The sequence below is a fragment of the Felis catus genome, chromosome B4, assembly GCF_018350175.1.
Source record: "Felis catus isolate Fca126 chromosome B4, F.catus_Fca126_mat1.0, whole genome shotgun sequence".
Lineage (NCBI taxonomy): Eukaryota > Metazoa > Chordata > Mammalia > Carnivora > Felidae > Felis > Felis catus.
In genome coordinates, this window is record NC_058374.1 from 51,922,349 (window position 1) to 51,945,837 (window position 23,489).

The following is a 23,489-nucleotide window of genomic DNA, read 5'->3' on the forward strand; positions in this document are numbered from 1 at the left end:
TGGTCACATGACACTGCATTTTTGGTGAAGAAAAAAAATAACAAAATTTCATCTTGGAATATTTTTCTGCATATTATTTAGAAAGCATTTTCAAAACCAAACCTGTTAGTTTAAAAGCATAAAACTATCCTCCTTCCCCTTTGGACATATTCCATTTCCTTCACTTATGCTAGAAAATCATCTCTTAATCATTTCTTCTTATTATCAAAGGCTGTTTACTCTGCAAACTTTTTAACCACCTTCATAATATGAGAAGTCAATGGTTTAAAGTCTAATGAATCCTGTGTGTGCTATTTATACTCCTAGTCAAGAAGCTCTTGGTATTCTAACTGTATATCAGTATATACATTTATGGCATACGAAATAGCGTTTCAGTTCAAAAGAAATCTCTCTTGGTTGAGTTTGAAATTTGGTTTGAAATTTCAATAAACATTCATTGAGTCTCTCTTCTCTAGACTTTAAGTCTAAGACATTGCACGTGGATGATAAATTGAAAGATTATTATCAGCATTCCAAGCAACTTCTAACTTGATGGCTGAAGCTTCTGTAATCATTTAAAGGAAAGTTCTTATTTTCTTTGATCTTCTCTCAAAAACACAAGATGTTCTTAGTACTAATAAAACAATTGAAACCATCCTAAGTCTGGCTAGAAATTTATTTGAGGAAAGAAATGACATATACCATATTTGAAGGCCTTTAATGGAATTCAAGGAGAAATCCAGTCTATAATTTTGTTTTTAACAGGCTGGCGATGATCTCCGTCAGGATATGCTTGTTCTGCAGATTATTCAAGTGATGGACAATATTTGGCTGCAGGAGGGCTTGGATATGCAAATGATCATTTATAGATGTCTATCCACAGGAAAAGGTCAAGGTCAGTATAGATTAGAAAGTGATTTGACTTACATTATTTATCTTAAACATTCACTGGTAGCATGACACCAAACTTTCACAGCCTTCATTTTACACTATAAATTTTAAAATCAAAAGAACTATATACAAAGTCATTCTTCTTTCTTAAAAAGAATTATTTTCAAAATAGTTTACATGGAATGTAATGTCTTTGATGATAGTAATTAAGATTTTCACATTCCAGATGTTAACTGTGGTATCTTTTCCTGTATCTTTTGTGTGTTTTTTTCCTCTTAAAGATAATAATAGAAAAACCTACTTGTTCAAAAAAATTCAATTGCTGCCTATTAACACAAAATTCACAAAGTCGCAAATGCTTAAAGGAGTTCTGAATATTCTAAATACCTTATAAATCTGCATTTAATTTCTAAAAGATGTTTGAGTAAATCATAATATCAATAGTCAAAGATGACCAAATATGCAAACTTTGAACATTCCAATATATTATTATAGAAATGTAATATAAAATATAGAAATATAATTACATTTATACACATTTTCAATGAAAATAATGTCAATGGTCCACCCAAATTATTAGCAAAACATCACAGGTAAAAGTTGTACTTAATTACAATAGTGCTAAATTGAAGAAATAATTCCTAAGATACCTTATAATCTTTTTAAAATGTGGTCATCACCACTTAGAATTTCATTAAATTAATTGGTAGAAATTATAGCAGATACATTTACATAAACAAAGGGATTAAAAAAAATCATAGAACCAGAGACAGAACCTAGAACCATGTAGTTTGTTTCTTTTGGTCTGTTGTGGGTTTTTGTATTGTTTTGTTTTGTTTTATTAAGAAAGAGCTACAATTTAAACCTAACAGAAAACTATCACTGTCTGATCCCCCCAGTTCCTGAGGTTCCACCACTAGGCTCAGTACCCCAGACAACCATGACTTGAGACTTTAGAAACTAAGTACGGAAGCACCTCCACTTTAGTTTAACTTGCAACCTGATCCTTCAGGATAACTCTGTTACAAGTTACACTACCCAATTATTTTGATTCTGATAATAGGGCTTTTGCTTTCAGGACAAGTGTCTACCCCTTTACCCTTTCTAAAGCTCTATTTCCTAAGAGTCTTTAGCATCGCTGCTCTGAGATTGTTATTCCTTGAGTTTTACTCTCCCTTTTTTTACATGGGTAACTGAACTTTTTCAAATTCTAATGTATTGAAAGAGTAAGAATAAAGCTAGATGAACCAAGCTGAACTTTTTGATGTCATAAGGATCATCTTTTCTTCAGAAATTGAATACATCACTGACTTCAGTGGAATTCTTTTTTTTTTTTTTAAGATTTTTTAAGTTTATTTATTTAGAGAGAGAGAGCACGCACATGTGCAAGCAAGGGAGGGGCAGAGAGAGAGGGAGGGAGAGAGAATCTCAAGCAGGCTCTGCAGTCAGCAGGAAGCCTGACACTGAGACTCAAACTGTGAGATCTAACTGTGAGATCATGACCTGGGCTGAAACCAAGAGTTGGGCACTTAACTGACTGAGCCACCCAGATGCCCCCTCTGTGGAATTCTTCAATTCCATCTACTCATTTTTTTGTTTATAACTATAGAATATAACAGAGGCTAAATCTTTTAAAGTTAATAAAATGGCTCAATAAATATGAATGTAGACTTGTCCACAGTTGCAGATGTTGTAAAACAAACAAGCTATTATTCTCTCCTACCTATCAACAATCTTCTATAGTTGTAAGATTTGAGAGGGCGTTATACTAGCATAATACTTCTTCAAGAAAAATAGAGATCTTTAAGGCAAATGTCATTTTTAGGAGCTCAGGTTCCATTTTTATTATGCTTCCAAGGCTTATTGAATATCTATTATTTTGAAAAAAATATCACAGAGTAAGGTAAAGTATACTAAAATGAGCTAAACAGAGTTGCTGCCCTTAAGGAGAGTATATTCCAGGCCAGAAGTTTGCATGACTTTATCAACATGATTGTTGATTATAATTCACATGACTATTTTGTACATGATGTCCAGGAGATTTAAGAGAGCCTATCAAGACAAATAATTCTTTAGGATTTATTTTATTTAGTTATTTATCTTTTTAAAAAATATATTGTCAAACTGGCTTCCATACAACACCCAGTGCTCATCCCAACAAGTGCCCTCCTCAATGCCCATCACCCACTTTCCCCTCCCTCCCACCCCTCCCCCCCATCAACCCTCAGTTTATTCTCAGTTTTTAAGAGTCTCTTATGGTTTGCCTCCCTGCCTCTCTGTTTGTAACTTTTTTCCCCCTTCCCTTCCCCCATGGTCTTCTGTTAAGTTTCTCAAGATCCACATATGAATGAACACATATGGTGTCTGTCTTTCTCTGACTGACTTATTTCGCAGCATAATACCCTCTAGTTCCATCCACGTTGGTGCAAATGGCAGAAAAATATGGAAGCTTCATGAATTTGCGTGTCATCCTTGTGCAGGGGCCGTGCTGATCTTCTCTGTATTGTTCCAATTTTACTACATGTGCTGCTGAAGGGAGCACAGCATTTATTTTATTGTTGGCTCTCCAAATTTGATGGGCGTAAAAGTTACTTAGGGGAAATGGAGGAGTAGAGATAACTAGACCCAACCAGGTACTAAATCACATTCTCTACGTAGGCATTGAAGAGAGGAGGGAGTTCTCAAGTCTTTGTGACTGTAAAAAGCTGCTCTATTATTTCTTATGCACCCCAGTTTGAGAGCCACTGCCTTATATGACACCATCTTGAAAAGTTCTGTCCCCAAGAAACTTACTATTTAAAATGTGACCCGGGGAATCAGCAGCATTAGCATCACCTGGGAACTTGTCAGAAATGCAGAATCTCAGACCTCACTCCTACCCTAAAGAATTAGAGCCTACCTTTTAACAAGACCCCCAAGTTATTATATATATATACACACACACACACTAAAATTGGAGAATCTCTGCATTCAAGGACTGTAAGAATAGAACTATACATATTACTCAATGTGCACAGATTTGATAGTATTTAAAAGGTGTATGATACATACTATCTTAAAATGTATAAAATGTAATTTATGGTTTTAATTAATAGACAAAATTTGGCCACCATGATTGTTAAAAATTAGGTGCAAGGTTTCAGGGTAGTCAGCAATGTAAGTCTTATGATAAATGGCTTGGGATTTAGCAAAGATTAGTTCCCTAAAGACAAATGTGGTCTGGAAAGTAACTGACATTGCTACAGCACAGTATCTAAATGGTGTAATAATCTAAGTCTTTATTTTGGACATGGTCAAATGTGAGGCAATGAAGCACTAAGGAACCAGATAGAAGGTGATTTCCCTTTAGGTGTATTAAGTGGAGGAACTGGAAATTTGAGGAAGGAAATGTTCAGTATTAGAAAGAGGAATCACCTCTTTCTAAAATGATTACATTAATACAAAATGTAAAGCCTTACATTTTCTATCTCACTTAATACACATGAGAAAACCTGCATGAGATCCAAATACTATTGGGGAGAAAGGAGAAGTACTATGATATTAAGGATAAGCCCAAGATTTACTTCTAGAGTATTCAGTTATGTCCTTCCTTCCTCCCTCCTTCCCCCCTCCTTTCCTCCCTCCATTCTTTCCTTTCTCTCCCTATCTCTCTTTCTCCCCTTCCTTCCTTCCTTCCTTCCTTCCTTCCTTCCTTCCTTCCTTCCTTCCTTCCTTCCTTCCGTCCTTCAGATATGCTTTATAGGTTATTTCTGCAGCATTCAATATTCCATTCCCACTCCCCATGTTTAAGTTTCTTTCTGATCCAGCAATGTAGATGTCTAAGAGTCACAACTGGACTATTAAATATTAAGAGAGATTAAGGCTGCAACCAGCTACTGCTGGCCAACTCCAGCACAGAGAAGTGTTTCATTTACCAACACTGTGATTTGATTAATTGTTTAATCTGAGTGTTTGAAGATAGGTTATGAAATAGTTTCATAAATTCAAACATCTCTCTTTTCAAATAGCTTCATTTGTGTCCTTGGTCTCTTTGGACATTTGAGTTTTCAAACTCTTGCAATTTTCAAGATTGTGGAAATCAAAAATACTAGACTTTAATTTCTTTCAGTGATTTTATTTACAGAACAGTATATTACAGGTTGTTTTGTGGACATTAGTCTGGACAGTTTTATTAAATACTGGGTCTAAATTGCTATTCTGTACAGAATAAAAATCAGAAGATTTGAAAATATTTACATTTTAATAACCTTAGGAACACAATGAAAAAAGGCTTAATGGATACATGGCCAGTAGGGCAAAGGTCCTAATGAAGTTCAATCAATATATGCTCCCCTTTAAAAAATTATTAGCATAGTTTGTCTTGAATGTTGGCTGAGAAGAAAGGAGCAGATGGCTCTCCACATGTTTCCTGCAATTATTCTGTTCACTCCTAGAAATGGGACATTTAACTATGAAGCTTTCATTAACCTGAACCTTGATTTTTATAATATATTTGAAATATTTGTTATGGATATTGTATTTGGTTCTCTTCTATCATAAATATGCTTGTTATACAAGTTTGAATGTCCTCTCTTCAACTGTAAATGAATGCACAAGTCATACAGTAATTAACCGACTACCTTATTGACTGAGAGTTCTGTGAGACCGTCTAGATTGGCTGTCTACTGTAGTTCAAGAAAAAAATAGTGAAGCTTCTTCTGATAGTTCCAAACACAATAAGTGCTCCCTAGGACTTCAGAAAAATTAGAAGGAAGTCTTCTTTATCCAGATAAGTCTTCTTCAGAAAAGAAGGTTTACAAAGAAAAGGATAACTGAAGTAGTGCTGAGAAGGATTGTTGCCACATAGGTCAAGATGTGTTTCCTAAGTACTCCTCATCTTGTGAAGAAGAAATTATTTATATCATCTCTTTTTTATCAACCAGGATTGGTGCAGATGGTGCCCGATGCCATCACCCTAGCAAAGATCCATCGCCATTCTGGACTGATAGGACCATTGAAAGAAAACACAATCAAAAAATGGTTCAGTCAGCACAACCATTTAAAGGCAGATTATGAAAAGGTTTGTCCTGCTGTAGCTAATTTTAAATAATGTACTTAAAGAAGAATATGCTCTGGATCATTAACTATTGTGTTTCATGAAAAAGTAAATTAAGGACACCTTGAGTTCTAATCCATTCAGTCGTCAGCTTAGTAATAATGATCCAGTTTAAATGGTATATTAACTAGATAAAATTTCTGTATTTGGTTTTGTTTCTTACAGCCATCTCTCTTGAGATGTTGCTCCTTGAAACTACTTCTTTCAAGTTATCTCTGCCTATCTGTATGCAATCTCCAGTTTCTATAAATCCCTCTCCTTCCTTTGCAATGCATTTCTTCTGCCTACTTTTTCATGCCTTATTCTTCCAATGCTTGTAAAATGCATAAATATCTCAGAACTTTACAAAATGTACTGTTATATTTGACTGAAAACATTTTTTCCCACTTCCCTTCACACTGGCATCTGGCCTGTGGTGTATAGTTGTGCAGGTTCTGCCATCTACCAGGGCTCCCAGCTAAGGAAGGAGCTGCTTAAATCCAGGCTTTATTCCACTTGCCAAAGCATGAACTGGTCCAGCTGGGTCTACCTGGAGGGAGGAACATCTTTATGCTAGTTCACACAAAGATACAATAAGGGCTAGCACTGAGTTTTCTCAAAACTGTCCTGAGCACTGAAATTTCTTCATTCTAGGCAACTCCTCAGTCCTGAACAAACGGGAATGATTGGTCACCCTAGTTAACACAGGCCATGATAGAGAGACCCAAGAGTTCATCGATTTCAGATTTCTATGAGATTGAAGTGGAGCAAAATATGGGGTTTTGGAGGTCAAATAACAAAGATGAGATAGCATTACCTTGAAATCTATTTTGTAATCATTCACAAAATTAGAACTTGAGTTTTGCACAAATCCCTGGGGTTATATCGTTTGAGGTGTTTACGCATATATTTGCTCTTCACAGCTACACATAAGGGCATCTTTTATTATCTTCACTTTGTAAGTGAAACATATATAATGAGACAAATTAAGTGACTTGTTCAGGCACTTGGGATATCTGGAACTAAGACAGATAATCCAGTGACATAGATTTCCACTCCAGCATGTCAGCCACCCCGTTCCAGGAGACCCATTACCATGGCCCAACCAATCATTCACAGCTCCACCATGGTTACAATCATGGTTGCATCACTGATGAAAATAATGTGTACTCAGGAGACCATTTGAAAACAAAGAGTAATTTTGGCAAGAAACCTCTGTTTATTAAAGAAACAGAAGCCACAATTGACTTAGTGATAACCTGCTTCCACCCACACAGACATTCACTGATGTATACTGTACCAAGACACTTTTGGACCTTAGCTGGATGACATATTTGTAAGGATAAACATAAGATATTACCTATATCTCAATACAGTTTTTTCTGTGTTACAAATTCAAATATTCAAAATTGACATTTTAAGTTTCTCTGGGGATAGTAAATATTGAGCCATATTTTTTCTTCTTCTTTTACCTTGAAAAAAAATCATTCAATATTGTATATTTGGGACATCAAAAAAATACACCAGGAATCCTCTTCAATAAGCTATGAAAATTAGATCCAACTGAATGAAAGAGATATTTTGCCCAATTTAAATGAAAACATTTATTAGCCACAGAAGAAATTGCTTCATGTTCTTCTATAGCATATCAAGAACCAGTCATTTAATCATAATCTTCTCTCAACTGAGACATAGAAGTGGGTCTCGATTATGTAATTTTGCTTTTTATACTACTTTTTACCATTATCTCTGACGCTAATGCATTTGCTTATTTTATCTGTGTGTTATCTTTGTGTTATTTCTTTTCAACCAATTAGGCCTTGAGGAACTTTTTCTATTCCTGTGCCGGCTGGTGTGTGGTAACGTTCATCCTGGGAGTCTGTGACCGACATAACGACAATATCATGCTGACAAAGTCAGGCCACATGTTTCATATTGACTTTGGAAAATTCCTAGGTCATGCACAAACATTTGGAGGGATAAAAAGGTCAGTGTGCAAATAATGTCTATTACAGTAATTAAGCAATGTCCCGGAGTGATATAGGACATGTAATGGCATAGAAACCCGGCAGATGGCTTGCTCCCCCGGCTCTCAAATCTCCCCAGATAACATAAACATGTTTATATATCTAATATGATTGAAGGAAATATTTTCTTCAATATATTTTTAATGGAACAAATTAGGTTTCCTCAAATTGTTAGTGGACTTCTCCCATGAGAAACTAATCCTGCTCCAGTCTGAATTGTCTGAAATATAATATTCTTGTTTTCTTATAAACCTTGAATGGACAATGAGGCATGAATTTGTGGTCTCAATACATCCAGTATATTGCCCATAGCAATCACCATCCCTGGTCTACATATCACAAAACTAGCACATTTCCTACACTGAAATAATCTTAAGTCATTTCAAAAATACCCAGTGAGCAACAACCGATCAAGGCTCTGAGGATGTAACAGCAAACAAGGAAGACACAAACCTGATAATCTTTCTAGGAGGAATGATACGCATTAAACAAGTTAGCATGTAAAGAAATAATATGAGTAAATGAAGAATTTAATTTCTTAATAAGAAACTGAAGCAAAGAAATTATATAGACAGTGACTGGAGCAGGGATGCCATTTTAAAGAGGCCTCTAGAAAGAGATGAGAGACCACTGTGTAATTAATTATCTACCTTGTGGAAATCCATGAGAATAGATTTCTAAGAAAAGAGAACAACAGAAGTAACAGTCATGAGCATGAAAATAAGCCTAGTATGATCCAGTGATAAGAAGGCCTGGGACCTGGAAGGCCTGGGACCCGGAAGGGGGCAGGCAGTAAGATGTAGAGGTGAAGAGCTTGAGGAGGCCAAACCAAGTAGGGCACTGAGGACATGGTATGAAGGTTGGTTTTTATTTTGGGTTCGGGGCAAGCCATTGATGGATTTCAGTGGATTTCAAAACATGTTCTTCTCTCCTGTGAAGTAGTAAGAACAGTTAGGAGTCTACTACAATGATTAGGGCAAGGCCTTAATGGAAAAGAAGTGGTAAAAACTGAGATTCAGAATATAATTTGGGGTCAGAGCCATAAGATCTGCTAATTGATTGGACACTGGCAGTGACTAATGGCTGGGGGAGGGGCTTAGCAAGTAGAAATAGAAAAGAAAACATTCTGTTTTGCCTGGATAATGCCTGGATCTTTAATCTTAACAAATAATTATATCATTTACTGAAACCAAAAAGACTGGTGGATGAATAAGTTTTTGTTTTATTTTATTTGAACTGGGACAAGGAAACCCAAAATTAAAACTAAAGTCCCTTGCTTTAAAAAGATACAATACCTTAAAGTAGAAATGGGACCAAATCATTCTGAAGAGTAATCACTCACTTTTAGCTAAAAGTATCTACTCAGTCGAAGGAATAATAATGTCTTCTATAATATAACATGATGAACTCTCACTAGATGGCAGTTATCTGGTATTAAAATGCCAATATAAACTACATAATATGGTATCTCCTATTTTGTAGAAGCATACAAATGGAATCATTTCACATGTTGTTATTTTCAATGCATTGCCTTCTATTATGACTACCTCAAGAAAATTCACCACATCTGCATTCATTCCTTAAAAATCTACTGAGGATAATCTGTGTGCCAAGCACTGTGATAAATCTTGAGGATACAAAGGTGGATAGTACACATTTACCACCTCAATGGGGTTTGCTCTTTCTTAGAATACTAGAAGACAAAAACATAAATAATCATTATAAAATGTGATAAGGGCAGAAATAGAGAGATGTACGGACTATCAGAACAGCATAGAAGCAAGATACCTAGTTTATGAAATACAAAAGCTAATTAATGTACATAAGCATGAACATAATTTACCCATATAATACTTTTTCCCTGCAATCCATTCTTTCCTAGAAATTTAAAGATTAGATTTCAATTCTGACATCTTTATTTATTTATTTTGCTGTATTGTCCACTGGATATTTGGGCTAACGCTTACTCATTTATTTAACCAGCAATAGTGTTGACCATGTGGGTGGTTAAAAAAGGAATAAAAATATTTGTTTCACAGAAAAAATTGAATAAGTCATAAAAAATAAGAACAAGTTACTAAACAATACAGTAAGTCCTATAATGGAGATATGTACCAGGGTCTATAAAAAAGGTGGAGCTCTGTTTGTTTATTAATATTACAAGAGCTACTTACTGCTGCTTCTGATTTGGCAATTTTTTGACATATGATATTATATTAGTTTCAGGTGTACAACATATGATTCAGCAATTCTATATATTACAAAATGCTCACCACAAGTGTAGTCACCATCTGTCACCACACAGTTATTACATTATTAACTATATTCCCTATGCTGTACATTTCATCCCTGTGCCTTATTTATTTTATAACTGGAAGTTTGTACCTATTAATCCCTTTCATCTATTTTTTCCTATTCCCTACTTTCCTCCCTTCTGGCAACTACCAGTTCTGGGTATTTATGAATGTGTTTCTGGATTTTTTTATTCATTTATGTTTTGTTTGTTTTTCAGATTCCACATATAAGTGAAATCATATGGTATTTGTTTTTCTCTGTCTGATTTATTTCACTAAGCATAATACCCTCTGGATCCATTCATGTTGTCACGAATGACAAGATTTCATTCTTTTTTATGGCTGAGTAATATTCTATTGTGTGTATATGCCACATCTTTATCCATTCATCTATTAATGGACATAAACATAGAGAAACATATATATTTTCAAACTAATATTTTCATCTTCTTAATGTAAGTACCCAGCTGTGGAATTACTAGATTGCATGGTGTTTTGTTTTTAATTTTTTGTTTTCCATAGTGGCTGCACCAATTTATATTCTGACCAACAGTCCCCAAGAGTTTCATTTTCTCCATATCCTTACCAACATTTGTTATTTCTTGTGTTTTTGATACTAGCCATTCTAACAGCTGTAAGGTGGTATCTCACGTGGTTTTGATTTGAATTTCCCTGGTGATTCATGATGTTCAGCATCTTTACATATATCTCATCTGTTGGCTGTCTTTACATCTTCTTTGGAAAAATGTCTATTCAGGTCCTCTCTTTGGCAATCTTAACTCTTTTAGGTAACATCTGAGGTACATGAAAATGTGTCCAGCACAGTACATAACCTCACTCATAGTAGGTTCTCAATATTGTTTATCAGTTAATAAACCATTCGTCTGGAAGCCCTTAATCATTCAATAATCATTGATTGGATGAATGAAATGAAGCTGGCAGTGTCTTCCCTTGAGATGACTGATTATTGTTCACCAGCTAAGGAGGCCAACTGAAGCATTATGATCCATTTGGATTATTATTTGCAAGATTTTATCTCCACCAGTGGCTATGTAAGGCTAATTAGCAATGTCTCCTTGGATTTCTGTCTTGAAACTGATACTTCTGCTCTGAGTTTAACAGGTAAACTGAACTATTCCTACTCATTTTTATTCACTATATCTTTTGAATTACATTCTAATAGTTTCCTTCCCAGTGTCTTTTGGCTGTTTCTGAAGTTCATTTGAGTGTTGTTTCATAAGATGGCCAACTTCTTCTAACTTGGGACCATTGGCTGTTCTTATTGGTTGCTAGGTTGACAATAGACTTCTTATAAATTGAACCTCTGTATTCTCCTAGGACACATGAATGTTCTTACTTATACTACATTTATTACATTATAGACCTGATCTTTAAAGAGACTAGCTTCACCTAGCTCCTTCTAAACACATACTAGGCATATTAATAACCCACCCATAATGTACAAAGCCACATATGTAAATAATGCCCTAGGACTATCCTAGTCTCTCACAGTCTAGCAAGGCCATAATGCTCTAGTAATAACCCAGGATCATACTCCTTAACATAAAATGCTGTACCTACTGGGACTAGAAAGTACACGTATCTCAGATACATGTGTTTTTACTATTGTCTACTCCTTAACACTATGGAAGATGAAAATATTTGTATAACTTTCTAGGTTTACAAAAGATTACTAACACATAGAGACTAATTTCACTTAATAATACATTTGCCTAAACCATTGCTCAACTGCACATAAGAAGTACAGTTTCCAGTTGTGGGTGGTTTATAGGTTGGCAAAAGAAATCACATACACACATAAAACCCCCTCTCTAAGTTGTAGATATACCCTTTAGCCAAGGATACAGAATTTAATAATAGAAGTTAGCAGGCCAACAGAGCAGAACCAGATGTAGTATATCTTTCCCTTGATCTTTAGTTTCCTTAAGAAGAGCAATGAGGCAATGTTTTTTTTTACAAGCAGGATCTTGAAAAAGAAGCTGATTTCTTGCTGGGCCATTGCCCTTTTATATTCATGCTTACATCACCGTTCCAAAACATCTCCCACTAACCATCTATATAATCCCATTTAGACAATGCCTACAGACATTGGCTCTCTTGATTCTTGGATTATATTGAGTCAGCCCAGCAACACTCACATTTGGAGTCCTTGCCCAGATGTCTCTAAACCATTCCTCTGAATTCAGTTTCCCAGAAATGTGGAAAGCCCATGCTTTGACCAAATTAGAGGCTCCTGTAGACTTTCTAATTTTGAAGAAAGAAAAAAGAACGCACATCTCAGTTATAAATATGAAGGATTTCACATCCTGTGTATAAACAAACAATCCTTAATTATTGGTTTTAATTATTAGATTAGATAAAGAGGATATTCACCAATGGATTAAATCACAGGGCAATTCAGCCCTAGCATTCTTTAATGATTCTGGGGAAAATTTGGCTAATCCTCACAATGTAAACAATGAAGAATTTCATCAACTTTCTGAAGCCAATTGGTTTTTCTTTTGAAATATTGCTTAATTATTATCTTCTTTATTTATTTTATCTCACAAAAATTCAAATTAAAGTGGTTAACAAGTTATGCATCCACAATTTTTCAGAGTTCCCCTGTAACAATTTCTATAGAGCAATTTTTTCATTAAATAAAAGATATTATTGTAACAAACTCTAAATTTCAACTCCATAATTTCTTGATAGTGACTCTTTTACAGAGGAGGAGAAACTAAGGAAGACCTTTATTGGCTATATTTACTACTCTTCTAACTCATTATTTGATACTTTTTTTTTTTGAAAACTATATTTTACAACCTGTATGGTCTTTCACTTCAGTAATGCTAGACTTGCATGAAGTCTTTAATTTTAGGGATTGTATGAGTGGTGGTTAACGTCAGGTAGTCCAGAGTCCAGAGATAGACTGTATGAGTTTTTTTGAATCCCATGCTAATTAATGTACTAATGATGTGACCTTGAACAAATGGCTTCTCTGTGCTCCAATTTAGTTTTTTTATAAAACAGATTTTTTTGAAGATTAACTGATACATATAGAGTGCTTGGAAGAATGCCTAGCATCCAGTGAAAGCTCTAGAAATGTTTGTTATAATTAACTGTAATGCAAGTATTCCAAACGAAGTGACAAGAAGTGAAACTGAATCTTTAGGTGATTATTGTTTGTGTTTAAAATTATTTAAAAGGTGGCTCAGTTGTTTAAGGGTCAGACTCCTGATTTGGCTTAGGTCATGATCCCAGGGTCGGGGGATTGAGCCTGAATCTGACTCTGCCCTGAGTGTGGAGCCTGCTTAAGATTCTTTCTCTCTCCCTGTGTCCCCTCTCTCACTTGTGGATGCTCACTCTCTCTCTAAATAAAGAAAAAAATATTTAAATAATGTATCTTATTTTGGTACTTTTTTAAAGTATGCGCTTTAAAATTCATGAATTGAACTATTAGTCCTTTAAGTTCTCTGACTTTGAGGCTTGTTGATTGACAGACTGGATTGCCTTGCACTGTTCTTCAGATTTATTAGGTTGTAAGGTATTTCACCAAATCATTCTTGACTTCTGATATGATTTCATACATAAACAGAGGTGTGCTGGACTGGGCTCATGCTAGCTGGCAAGAGCTTATTTTGTGTATTCCTTTTCAACTCCATATTCACAAACATCACTTTGGCAGCCTAAAATCAGCCATGGTGAGAGTGTATACACCATGACGATTGGCAAATGTCATAAATGAGAGCTTTATTTTTCTCTTAAAATAAATTAGCTAGTTATTAAATATATATCAGCATACCAGAGGACATAAATCCATTTAAACCAGATGAAAAATCATCCCAGCATACAAAATACTTTTATTTTCCTACTGAAATATTTACATGAGGATAATCAAAATATTATATATGTCTTATTACAGCATGGTTTATACCCTTTTGAAATTTGTCCCAATAGGTCATCAATCACCAAATATAATTAATCTCAGAATTTTCCTCTCAATATTAGTCATAAACGTTCCCTATATCTGCAATCATCTTGACATGATCTTCAATAGTTAGTTACCACTGATTTAAAAAAAAACTTTTTTGAGAGAAAGATTGAGAGCGTGTATAAGAGGGGGTGAAGAGGGAGAGAGAATCTGGGACTTGAGGGTTTGGGGGGAGCTGTCAGCTTGATGGATCAAAGGCAGGCAGGTGGAAGTGACAAGGAGCAGGGCAGTCTTATCAGCAAGGCCCTCTAGTCTAAGTGACATCTGTGCCCCTGACAGTACATGGGTCTGGGTCAGGTAACCTCTGTCTCTGGATCTACATTTTCACCATTTGTAAAGTAGGAATAATAGTATTCTTTATCCTACCTACCTCATGGGATTATTGTGAGGAAACAAGAAATGAAGGATGGAGAGCAATTGGAAAGGTGTAGCCCTCTACAAATAAAAGGTGACTGAGGAATCTGCGCTGAGCACGGATCCTCACATGGGCTTGATTTCACCACCGTGAGATCATGACTTGAGCTGAAATCAAGAGTCAGACATTTAGCCAACTGAACCATCCAGGCACCCCTGATGTAAAAAATTTTTATGTTTAATTTCTAATTTGAGTATTGTATGTTTATATTCTATATATTGTCAATTTAAAACCATCTTTGAAAAAATTTTCCCTTAGCAGATTAAAAGATTTTTTGTTTTACTCCAATCATTCTGGTTTAATGTAATATTCATGTAATCCAAATGCTATATAGGCATTAATGATCTCCCACATGCTTTAATTACTGTCTTAATGTCCTCTGAAATTGGGTGAGTCTCATTGGTCTGTTATTCACACATTTGTTTATTAAATAAACATTGTGATTCTTTTTACTCAAAGCAGGCCTCAGTATCTAACAAAAGCACACTTGCCAATACCTCTCCAACTGTGAATGCCTGCAGGACATCTTTGAATCATATACACCTATCTCCTGACACTTAGCAGAAGCTCAATCTTGGGTGATTGAAGGATCACTACAAAAATGCCATAAAATTTACCTCCCTTGACCTGAGAAAGTACAATTTTTCTGAAGACAAAATTGTTACGTGTGGCACTTAGAGTTATCAGAACCATAGAAAAAGCAAAATAGTGGTAGCCAGCATCTGGGAGGATGGGGGAATGGGAAGTCATTGTTTAATGGGAATAGAGTTTCAGTTTTAAAAGATGAAAGAAGGGGCGCCTGGGTGGCTCAGTGAGTCAAGTCCCAGCTTCAGCTCAGGCCATGATCTCGCGGTTCCTGAGTTCGAGCCTCACGTCGGGCTCTGTGCTGACAGCTCAGAGCCTGGAGCCTGCTTTGGATTCTGTGTCTCCCTCTCTCTCTGCCCCTCCCCAGTTCATGCTCTGTCTCTGTTTCTTTCTCTCTCTAAAAGATAAATAAGCATTAAAAAAAAGATGAAATAAGTGTGGAGATGGATGGCTTTTTTGATGGTTGCACACTATTATGAATATATTTAATACCACTGAACTATGCATTTAAAAATTGTTGAGATGGTAAACTTTATGTAATATGTATTCTACAATAAAATAACTGAAAAAAAAATGGTACAAAGGCTTTCTCCAGCCGCAAAGCCAGCCCTAAACAAACTACACCTAACATTTGAACAGTGCTTGGATGTTCAAAGAACTCTCACATAGACTTATTTCCAGAAAAGAAGTTTGTTCTGTCATTCTCATCTCCATACTATTGTTTCTCTTACTTCTCCTACTTCCCCATATCATTACACTATATATTATCACCTTGTTTCTTCTGAGTAACCTTTTTTATATCTACTTCCTTCCCAATATAAGTGGAAAACAGTTCCTCTAATTAAAAAAAAAAACATGAATTTTCTTCAAAGAGAGACATGTAAGTTTTCAGATGAAGAGAGTGAGGGATGATTGAGAAAGGATGAAGTATGAGAAAGGGGAAATAAAAGGAAGGAAATGAGGGGGAAGAAGAGGGAGAGAGAGTACAATTTAAATGGTGGGAGGATTCTGCCTTCTGGCATTCAGTGGGTCTGTGAACAAAGCATGCAGAAGACATGTATGCTCTCCTCAGTAGGTCTAAGTTAAACATGCCTGTCAATATAAGCATCTTGTAGTACTAAGTATGAATCTAGTTTTTAAAGAAAGGCTACAGGGGCACCTGGGTGGCTTAGTTCGTTGGACATCTGACTCTTGATTTTGGCTCAGGTCATGATCGCACAACTTGTGACATTAAGGCCCACATTGGGCTCTGAGCTGACAGTGTGGAACCTGCTTGGGATTCTCTCTCTCCCTCTGCCCTTCCCCTGCTCATTCTGTGTGTGTGTGTGTGTGTGTGTGTGTGTGTGTGTGTGTGTGTCTCAAAATAAATAAATAAGCATTTTTTTTTAAATAAAGATTACAAATGTCTCCTAAACATGAGCCTATTAAAAAAACTTCACCTGATGTCCAACTGAAGAAACAGTACCTCCTCCTTTGGCAGAATCTAACTCATGCATGATGTTAAACTTAGAGATAAAATATCTATTTCAAGCATGATTCATAAGTTTTGATCATGCATATGGTAACTTAATGGGTGATTTAAATGTTTCCAGAGGTAACTTGGACTATTCTTGATTTTTACATCCAACTTGATTTTCTAACCTAACCCTATTTAAAATGTGATTCCACAATCCAGTTTCAACCAAGCATTATGGCAATGGTCAACTTTTCCTCATATGTAGACTAACTTCTGTTCCAAGAATACACTGGAATTCCATGCAAAGCCTAACGGTACACTTATTCTTGAACTCAAACTCAAGGGAGGGAATATTATATTTTAGAGACACTAACCAGTCTCTTCTTCTCCTCACAAAATCCTGACCTACTATAAACTCCCACCCAAAATATCAGATTTAAGCAATTAGAACTGCTCATTTTAAAGAGGTGGATGTTAACTACCCTTTTCAAATAAGAGATAGTGTATCTGAGCCTGACAGGAACTCCAGAGTCAGTATCTAAAGTTACTAAGCAGTTTAAGATCAGGAACTTCTCAGAATCTAACTATGGCCCTACAGTGCATCTACAAGAGGCTAGACAAGGAGGGAAAAAAAAACCATATTTTACACTGAACAGATTATTGGTGAGAGTCCCTTCAGTTAATAATTGCTGAGAGCTTGGAGATCTCAAGGGCGTTAAATGTTCATTTTGTAATAGTATATACACCCTTATGTTTCCTCTGTATTGCACATAGGAGGTTTCCTGTGTTGTCTAATTATACAAGGTTCTATCCTATCCAGTGGGGATTCCAAACTGGCCTTCTCAATTAACTCATAATATTAGACAAGAGACTTGTGTTCTTTCTGTTGGACAGCAAAATGTGTTCTCTGAAATGTAGGTCATTTGTGATATCAGGGAAAGGGTAGGCTTAAACATTCCCCAGTGTACTCTGCATTTATTTATTTGTATACTAATGACACCATTCACTATGATGGGAGTCTGCAACTTTTTAAATCTCTGAAACAATATATTTTAATGTGGGATAAAACCACCTGAAAATCATGAACATAGTAGTAGTAGTAATAATAATAACAATAATAAAATGTACCTCATTATTGAGTCCCACATTTCAATTCAGGGTACAAATACATATTCAAACACTGGAATCTAAAGTATGGGACTAAAATTTATAAATGTCCATTTATTGACATTATAAGTTGCTCAAATACTAGATGAACTATACGACAAAAGAAGAAATATATATGTTCACGGAGCCCAGCAGACAGATTCTACTGTCATGAATCCTTCATAAAGTTCTCTATCTTTCCATTTCACTCTCCATATCCAATATTACCAATACTGAAACAGATACGTCTTCTCAAATTGCTGTGGATCATCACTGGAAGTGGCATAAAGTAAGCACCCTTAGTGTGATGCTGCATCATGTGGTATGGGGAATTAGATTCTAAAGGAAATAGTCAAAATTACCCTTGAAAGCCTCATAAATACTTGGCATGTATTAGCTAATTAATCCTCACAGGAACTCTTTGAAGTAGTTGCTGTTATTTTCTCTAATTTACAAGTCAAGAACTAAGACAGAGAGAAGTCTTAGTTGTTATACCTTGTCCAAAATCATAGACAGTAGGTGGTAGGAGCCTTGGGAAAATGCCATGTAGGCAACTGATAATCCCATTTCTCAATAATCCCAGCATGCTCTGTTTTCTGTCCAGCATTGGGACAGGTGGCTGCTTCTTTAGTTAGATGACAGAGTTATCGTGCATTTATGACCATGATATATATTAAATCCGTATCTTTAACAATTTCAATCAAATATACTGCAAGATGAATGCACTGTGAGAGGCACTCGCAAACTAAGACCAAGTAGCAGCACCACTCTCCCATCTATGGGCAATGTGCTCTCTTATGGGTACAAAGGCAGGCACGATTTTTCATTCTCGTTTCTTTTTCTTACATTTAAATTTTTTTTTCTCTTACATTAAAAAAAAACTAATAAGAATAGCTAAGAGAAGTCTAAAGTTTATGGAATGTGACTCTAATTTCAGAGCCCACCAGGGACTGTTTTATGGAACTTAGGATGGCCAAAGACCACCCTGAACAGCTGGGATGAAGCCCAGTGGTAGTATCTAGAGTATATAATTCACATTTGAGGAAGTTGCTCCTGTGAATTATGGTGTCCTTAAATAGCTTATGTGTTTAATACTTTAAAATCAAACATCATTCTTTTTAAAGTACGTACACATTTAAGAAATAAAACAATAAATGGCCACTCATTTTAAGGATATAACACTTCAGCTATTTCAGAATGCATCCGTTACAATTAGGATGCGTGGTCCATTTCCTTAAAAATATATTTTAGAATAGATCAGTCTCCATTGTGAGGGCTAGTGATATTGGGAAGATTTCAAGAGGAAGTGTAATATGAGCAGGACTTTGAAGAAAGGGTAAGACTTAAATTAGTGGGGGAAAAGGAGCAAAAAGCCTGTATTTAAGAGTAGAGTATCGTGAATAAAAGTGTGAAAGCAGATGATAAACATGTGCCATAACTCACTCATCTTTCTCTGTGCTACACCACGGTAGCCAAGCGCTGTAAGAAACCATCAACACTACAGGGCGAACGTCTTCATTTTCAAAATAATTTTTTTAAGTTTTTATTTATCTCTTTTGAGAGAGAAAAAGAGAAAGAGCATGAGTGGAGAGAGGAACAGAGAGAGAGAGAGAGAGAGAGAGAGAGAGAGAGAGAGAGAGAGAGAGAGAATTCCAAGCAGGCTCCATACCATCAGCACAGAGACTGATGAGGGATTTGAACTCATGAACCATGAGATTGTGGCCTGAGCTGAAACCAAGAGCCAGATGCTCAACCTACTGAGTCAACCTCGGGAGCTCAACCTCCTTCCCAGGTTGTCTTCATTTTCAAATACGCTGTCCTCACACCCCAGAAATCCAACAACACTCTGTAGCTATATAACTATTTCCTGCTCCACATTGATTTGTACTTTATTCTTGCAGAATAAACCTCAGATCTCTCCTAACCCTTATTCCCTACTCCCTACTTTAGATAGAGGGCCAGAACTCCTATTTTATTGAGACAATAGAAACAGTAACAGAGACTGCTTTTCTACTCAATTCAAAACTAACAAACCTAATTACATCTCAGTTGCATAAACTTCTTCTTGTTATACTAGATTTGTTTTTCCCTTCTAAAGCCAATCCCTCCATCTGTGCTTTGCAGCCATTTCCCTCCCACCTTCTAACAAACATTATGCTATCAATAATTCATTTTGTCTTACATATTTATCCTCTCCCTCTTAAATAATCCTTTTGAATATCCTTGTCTCTTCAAAGTTTAAGTGACCTTGCCTCAAATGCCCAGTTTCCATGCCACTTTGCTCATCACAAACTTCCTGAAGGAGTTGTCTAAATTCTTGACATCTTTTCCATACCTTTCATAACCACCTCAAACTGACTTTCTTCTTTATTACATAAGACTCACAATGACCTGTATAGTGTTTAATTGAACAGTATTTATTCCTCATTTTACCTGATTGATCAGCAAATTTCAATGGTGTTGACTTCTCCTTCCTCAAAATAACTTTCAGCTTACCCTCTGGAATGGATCCTCACTGTCTGGTTTTTCTTCCCCTCTCAGTATCCAGTGCAAGAGGTTCTCTTTTACCATGCCACTAAATGTTGAATTCCACAAAACTCATTCTTTTCCCTCTTCTATTCTCCCTCTACAGTCTCCACCAAACTGGTATCAGCCACACCCAAGGCTCCTACCAATCAATATCAATAGCCAGATGACTCATACAAATTGTAATTAAACATTTTACTTTGAGATAATTGTAGATTCACGTGCAGTTGTAAGAAATAATACAAAGAAATCCCATGTACCCTTTGCCAGTTTCCCCAACAGTAACAACTTATAAAATCATAGTACAATATCATAAGCAGGATGTTGATATTGATATAGTTCAGATGAAAAAGAGTTTCAAGACATCTAGTATCCTTTGTTGCCCTTTTATGGTCATATCCACTTTCCTCTCACCCTTGTCTCCCTCCATTAATTTTATTCTCCATTTCTATCATTTTGTCATTTCAAGAATATTATATAAATGTAATCATACAGTCTGTAACCTTTTGGAGTTGGCTTTTTTCACTGGAGAGTCACCCAAGCTGTTCTGTGTATCAATAATTTGTTCTTATTATTGACAAATAATAGTCCATAGTATGGATAAACTACAGTTTGTTTAATTATTCACCCACTGAAGGACATCTGGATTATGTCCAATTTCTATGTATTACAAGTAAAGTTGCTCTTCACAGTTGTGTACAGGCTTCTGTGTGAATATAGATATCCATTTCTCTGAGACAAATTTTCAAAAGTATAGTATAATTTCTGAGTTGTATGGTAGTTGCATGATGTTGTTCTTGTTGTTTAAGAAACTGCCAAGTGGTCTTCCAGAGTAGCTGTACCATTTTCCATCTCCACCATCAATGTATGACTGATCCAGTTTCTCCATTTCCTTGCCAACATTTGGCAAGTTAATTGTCATTAACTTTTTATTTTAGCCATTCTGATAGGTATGCAGTGATATTTCATTGTGGTTTTAATTTGCATTCACCTAATATCTAATGATGTTGAACTTTCCTTCATGTGCTAATTTACCATCTGCATATCATCTTCTATTGTCTGTCTTTTGCCCATTTTCTAATTGTATTGTTTTTCTTTTATAGTTAAATTTTGAGAACTCTGTGTAGATTACAGATACAAGTCTACTGCTGGCTATGTGGTTTGCAAATATTGTCTCCCAGTCTATAAATTGTCTTTTTATTTTCTTAAAAACCTCTCTGCATAGTACTAGGTCTCAAAGATTTTCTTCTATGTCTTTTTCTAAAAGTTTTGTAGTTTTGCATTTTATATTTAAGTCTGTAATCCATTTAAAGTTAACTTTTATATTAGGAATGAGGTTGAGGTCTACGTTTCTATTTTTGCTTATGAATGTCCATTTGCTCCAGTATCATGGGATCAAAAGCCTGTATCTTTTCTCTATTGGATTGCTTTTGAACCTTCATCAAAAATCAGTTGGGCATATTTGTGTAAGTTTCTTTCTGTTATGTATCCTATTCAAATGATCTATGTGTCTTCCCTTCCACCAATACCAATTTCTTATTCAATGGTCTTGATATCAGAGAGACAACAATTGATGTCCCTCATTACAGCTTGGTGAGAATGGAATTTTAGGCTCTCTTTGAAGCCTTTACTGGTGTCATTGGGGAGTGGAGTCATTTTTTTTTCTTTTCTGCAGTATTTGGTTGGAGTAGCATGGTTACTGTCTAAACTTAATTTTCTGCCTTGTTCAGCTATCCCTTTCCTGGGCCCTTGGCTAGAAAGAGCAGGCTTTTCTTGGCAATTTTTTTGTCTGCACCCACTGGCATTTCACGATTGCCAGCTTCTTGAGGTCTATGTTTGGAATATATGTGGGGAAAAAAAAAAAAACCTCCAGAGAATTCCCCACCATGTTGTTTCTTGAGTCCTGAGGTCCTGATGCAGTCGAAGTGGAAATCTGACACACGAAATTTTACTTCCAACCTAGATCTTTTCTCTATGGTCTGGAAATAAGTATCACAATACCTCAATGTCATCTACTCCTGTATATCTCAAAGGCACCTCAAACATAGCTTGTTCAAAACTGAACCCACTCGGAATGTCGCACTTTAGTTTTCCTGATACACAAGCCAAAAATTTAAATCTGTTCCTAACACTCTTCTCATTTTGAACCATATGAAGTCCTCTTGATTTTTGATTCAAAATATTTTTTGTCTTCCCGCTTCTCTGTATTTGCAAGCCACAAACCTAATCTGAGCTACACTCATATCTAAACAAAATCTTCTGCAAAATCTCTTGTCTGATCTACTCACATACTCTCCCTCTCCCAAATTCTTCTCCATATTACAGCTGGAGGGACCTTTTCAAAACACTATCATTATTATTAATACATTTGTATTGCTTCTAGGATATTGATTTTTAAAATATGTGACATCACCTATAAGCCTATACACATCTATTATAGATGCTCAATAAATATTTGTTGATAAATAACTATAGTACTCTAACATTTTGTTTGGGTGCATGCCTCCCTAGTTACCCAGTGGAGAGACATATCCTAAAAGCTTATGTACCCTCAGTAAAATAAAAATGTGTAAATGTTTAATGATGATGATCTTAGTATTCTAGTGACTTTATACAAGGAGATCACATCTACAGAATGATTAAAGGGGAAGTCTGTGCATAAGTAATTATAAACAGCAAATTATTGACCATTGATATGGGAAATAATTTATCTCCTTAATAATTAGTATTTGTTTATAATAGAAATATCCTTAAAATTCTCAAGTCTATATACATTTGTAAAGCACTACTCACTTCTCACGTATATTGGGAAATGTATAAAATATTCTTGCAGTTTTACAGAATAATACTTTCAGAGAAGGACTGATTATAAGTTAATAAAAAGATTAACTTGGACAACAAAATGACAGAATTGTAACCAATAAGATTGTTCATACAGCCTTCCCACATAAATGTTAAATTATCACAAGTTTTTAACTGTGTGAACTAAGTATATTTACTGTTGCATCCATTGCAGAATATCATCAAAATATTGTTTGAGACATTAAGAATATAGAAAGGAAAGATAAAATAATGCCTCTCCTCTTGATAATCACACAGATT

The 23,489-nt window shown here is 35.5% G+C and overlaps 1 protein-coding gene, 1 long non-coding RNA gene and 1 other non-coding gene across 8 annotated transcripts in view; 1 reads left to right on the plus strand and 2 right to left on the minus strand.

Moving 5' to 3' along the window:
• The window catches only part of PIK3C2G (phosphatidylinositol-4-phosphate 3-kinase catalytic subunit type 2 gamma), a 347,688-nt gene that overhangs the window by 228,723 nt on the left and 95,476 nt on the right, over positions 1 to 23,489 (plus strand). For all 5 annotated transcript variants that reach the window (XM_006933551.4, XM_045061454.1, XM_019834592.3 and 2 more), the window contains 3 exons: positions 745 to 874; positions 5,793 to 5,929; positions 7,762 to 7,931. In XM_006933551.4, coding sequence (XP_006933613.3) covers positions 745 to 874; positions 5,793 to 5,929; positions 7,762 to 7,931 — 437 coding nt within the window. The remainder of the gene's footprint in view (positions 1 to 744; positions 875 to 5,792; positions 5,930 to 7,761; positions 7,932 to 23,489) is intronic.
• LOC123386547 overlaps positions 1 to 23,489 on the minus strand; it is a 48,839-nt gene that overhangs the window by 7,087 nt on the left and 18,263 nt on the right. The window contains exon 5 of one of the 2 annotated variants that reach the window (XR_006600570.1): positions 10,602 to 12,530. The exons of the other annotated variant lie outside the window; for it this stretch is intronic. This is a non-coding gene — a long non-coding RNA (uncharacterized LOC123386547). Of the gene's footprint in view, positions 1 to 10,601; positions 12,531 to 23,489 lie in introns of those variants that run through there. 2 annotated transcript variants of the gene reach the window in all.
• Positions 3,306 to 3,412, minus strand: LOC111561504. The gene has a single exon (XR_002744157.1). It is a non-coding gene; the product is annotated as a U6 spliceosomal RNA (small nuclear RNA).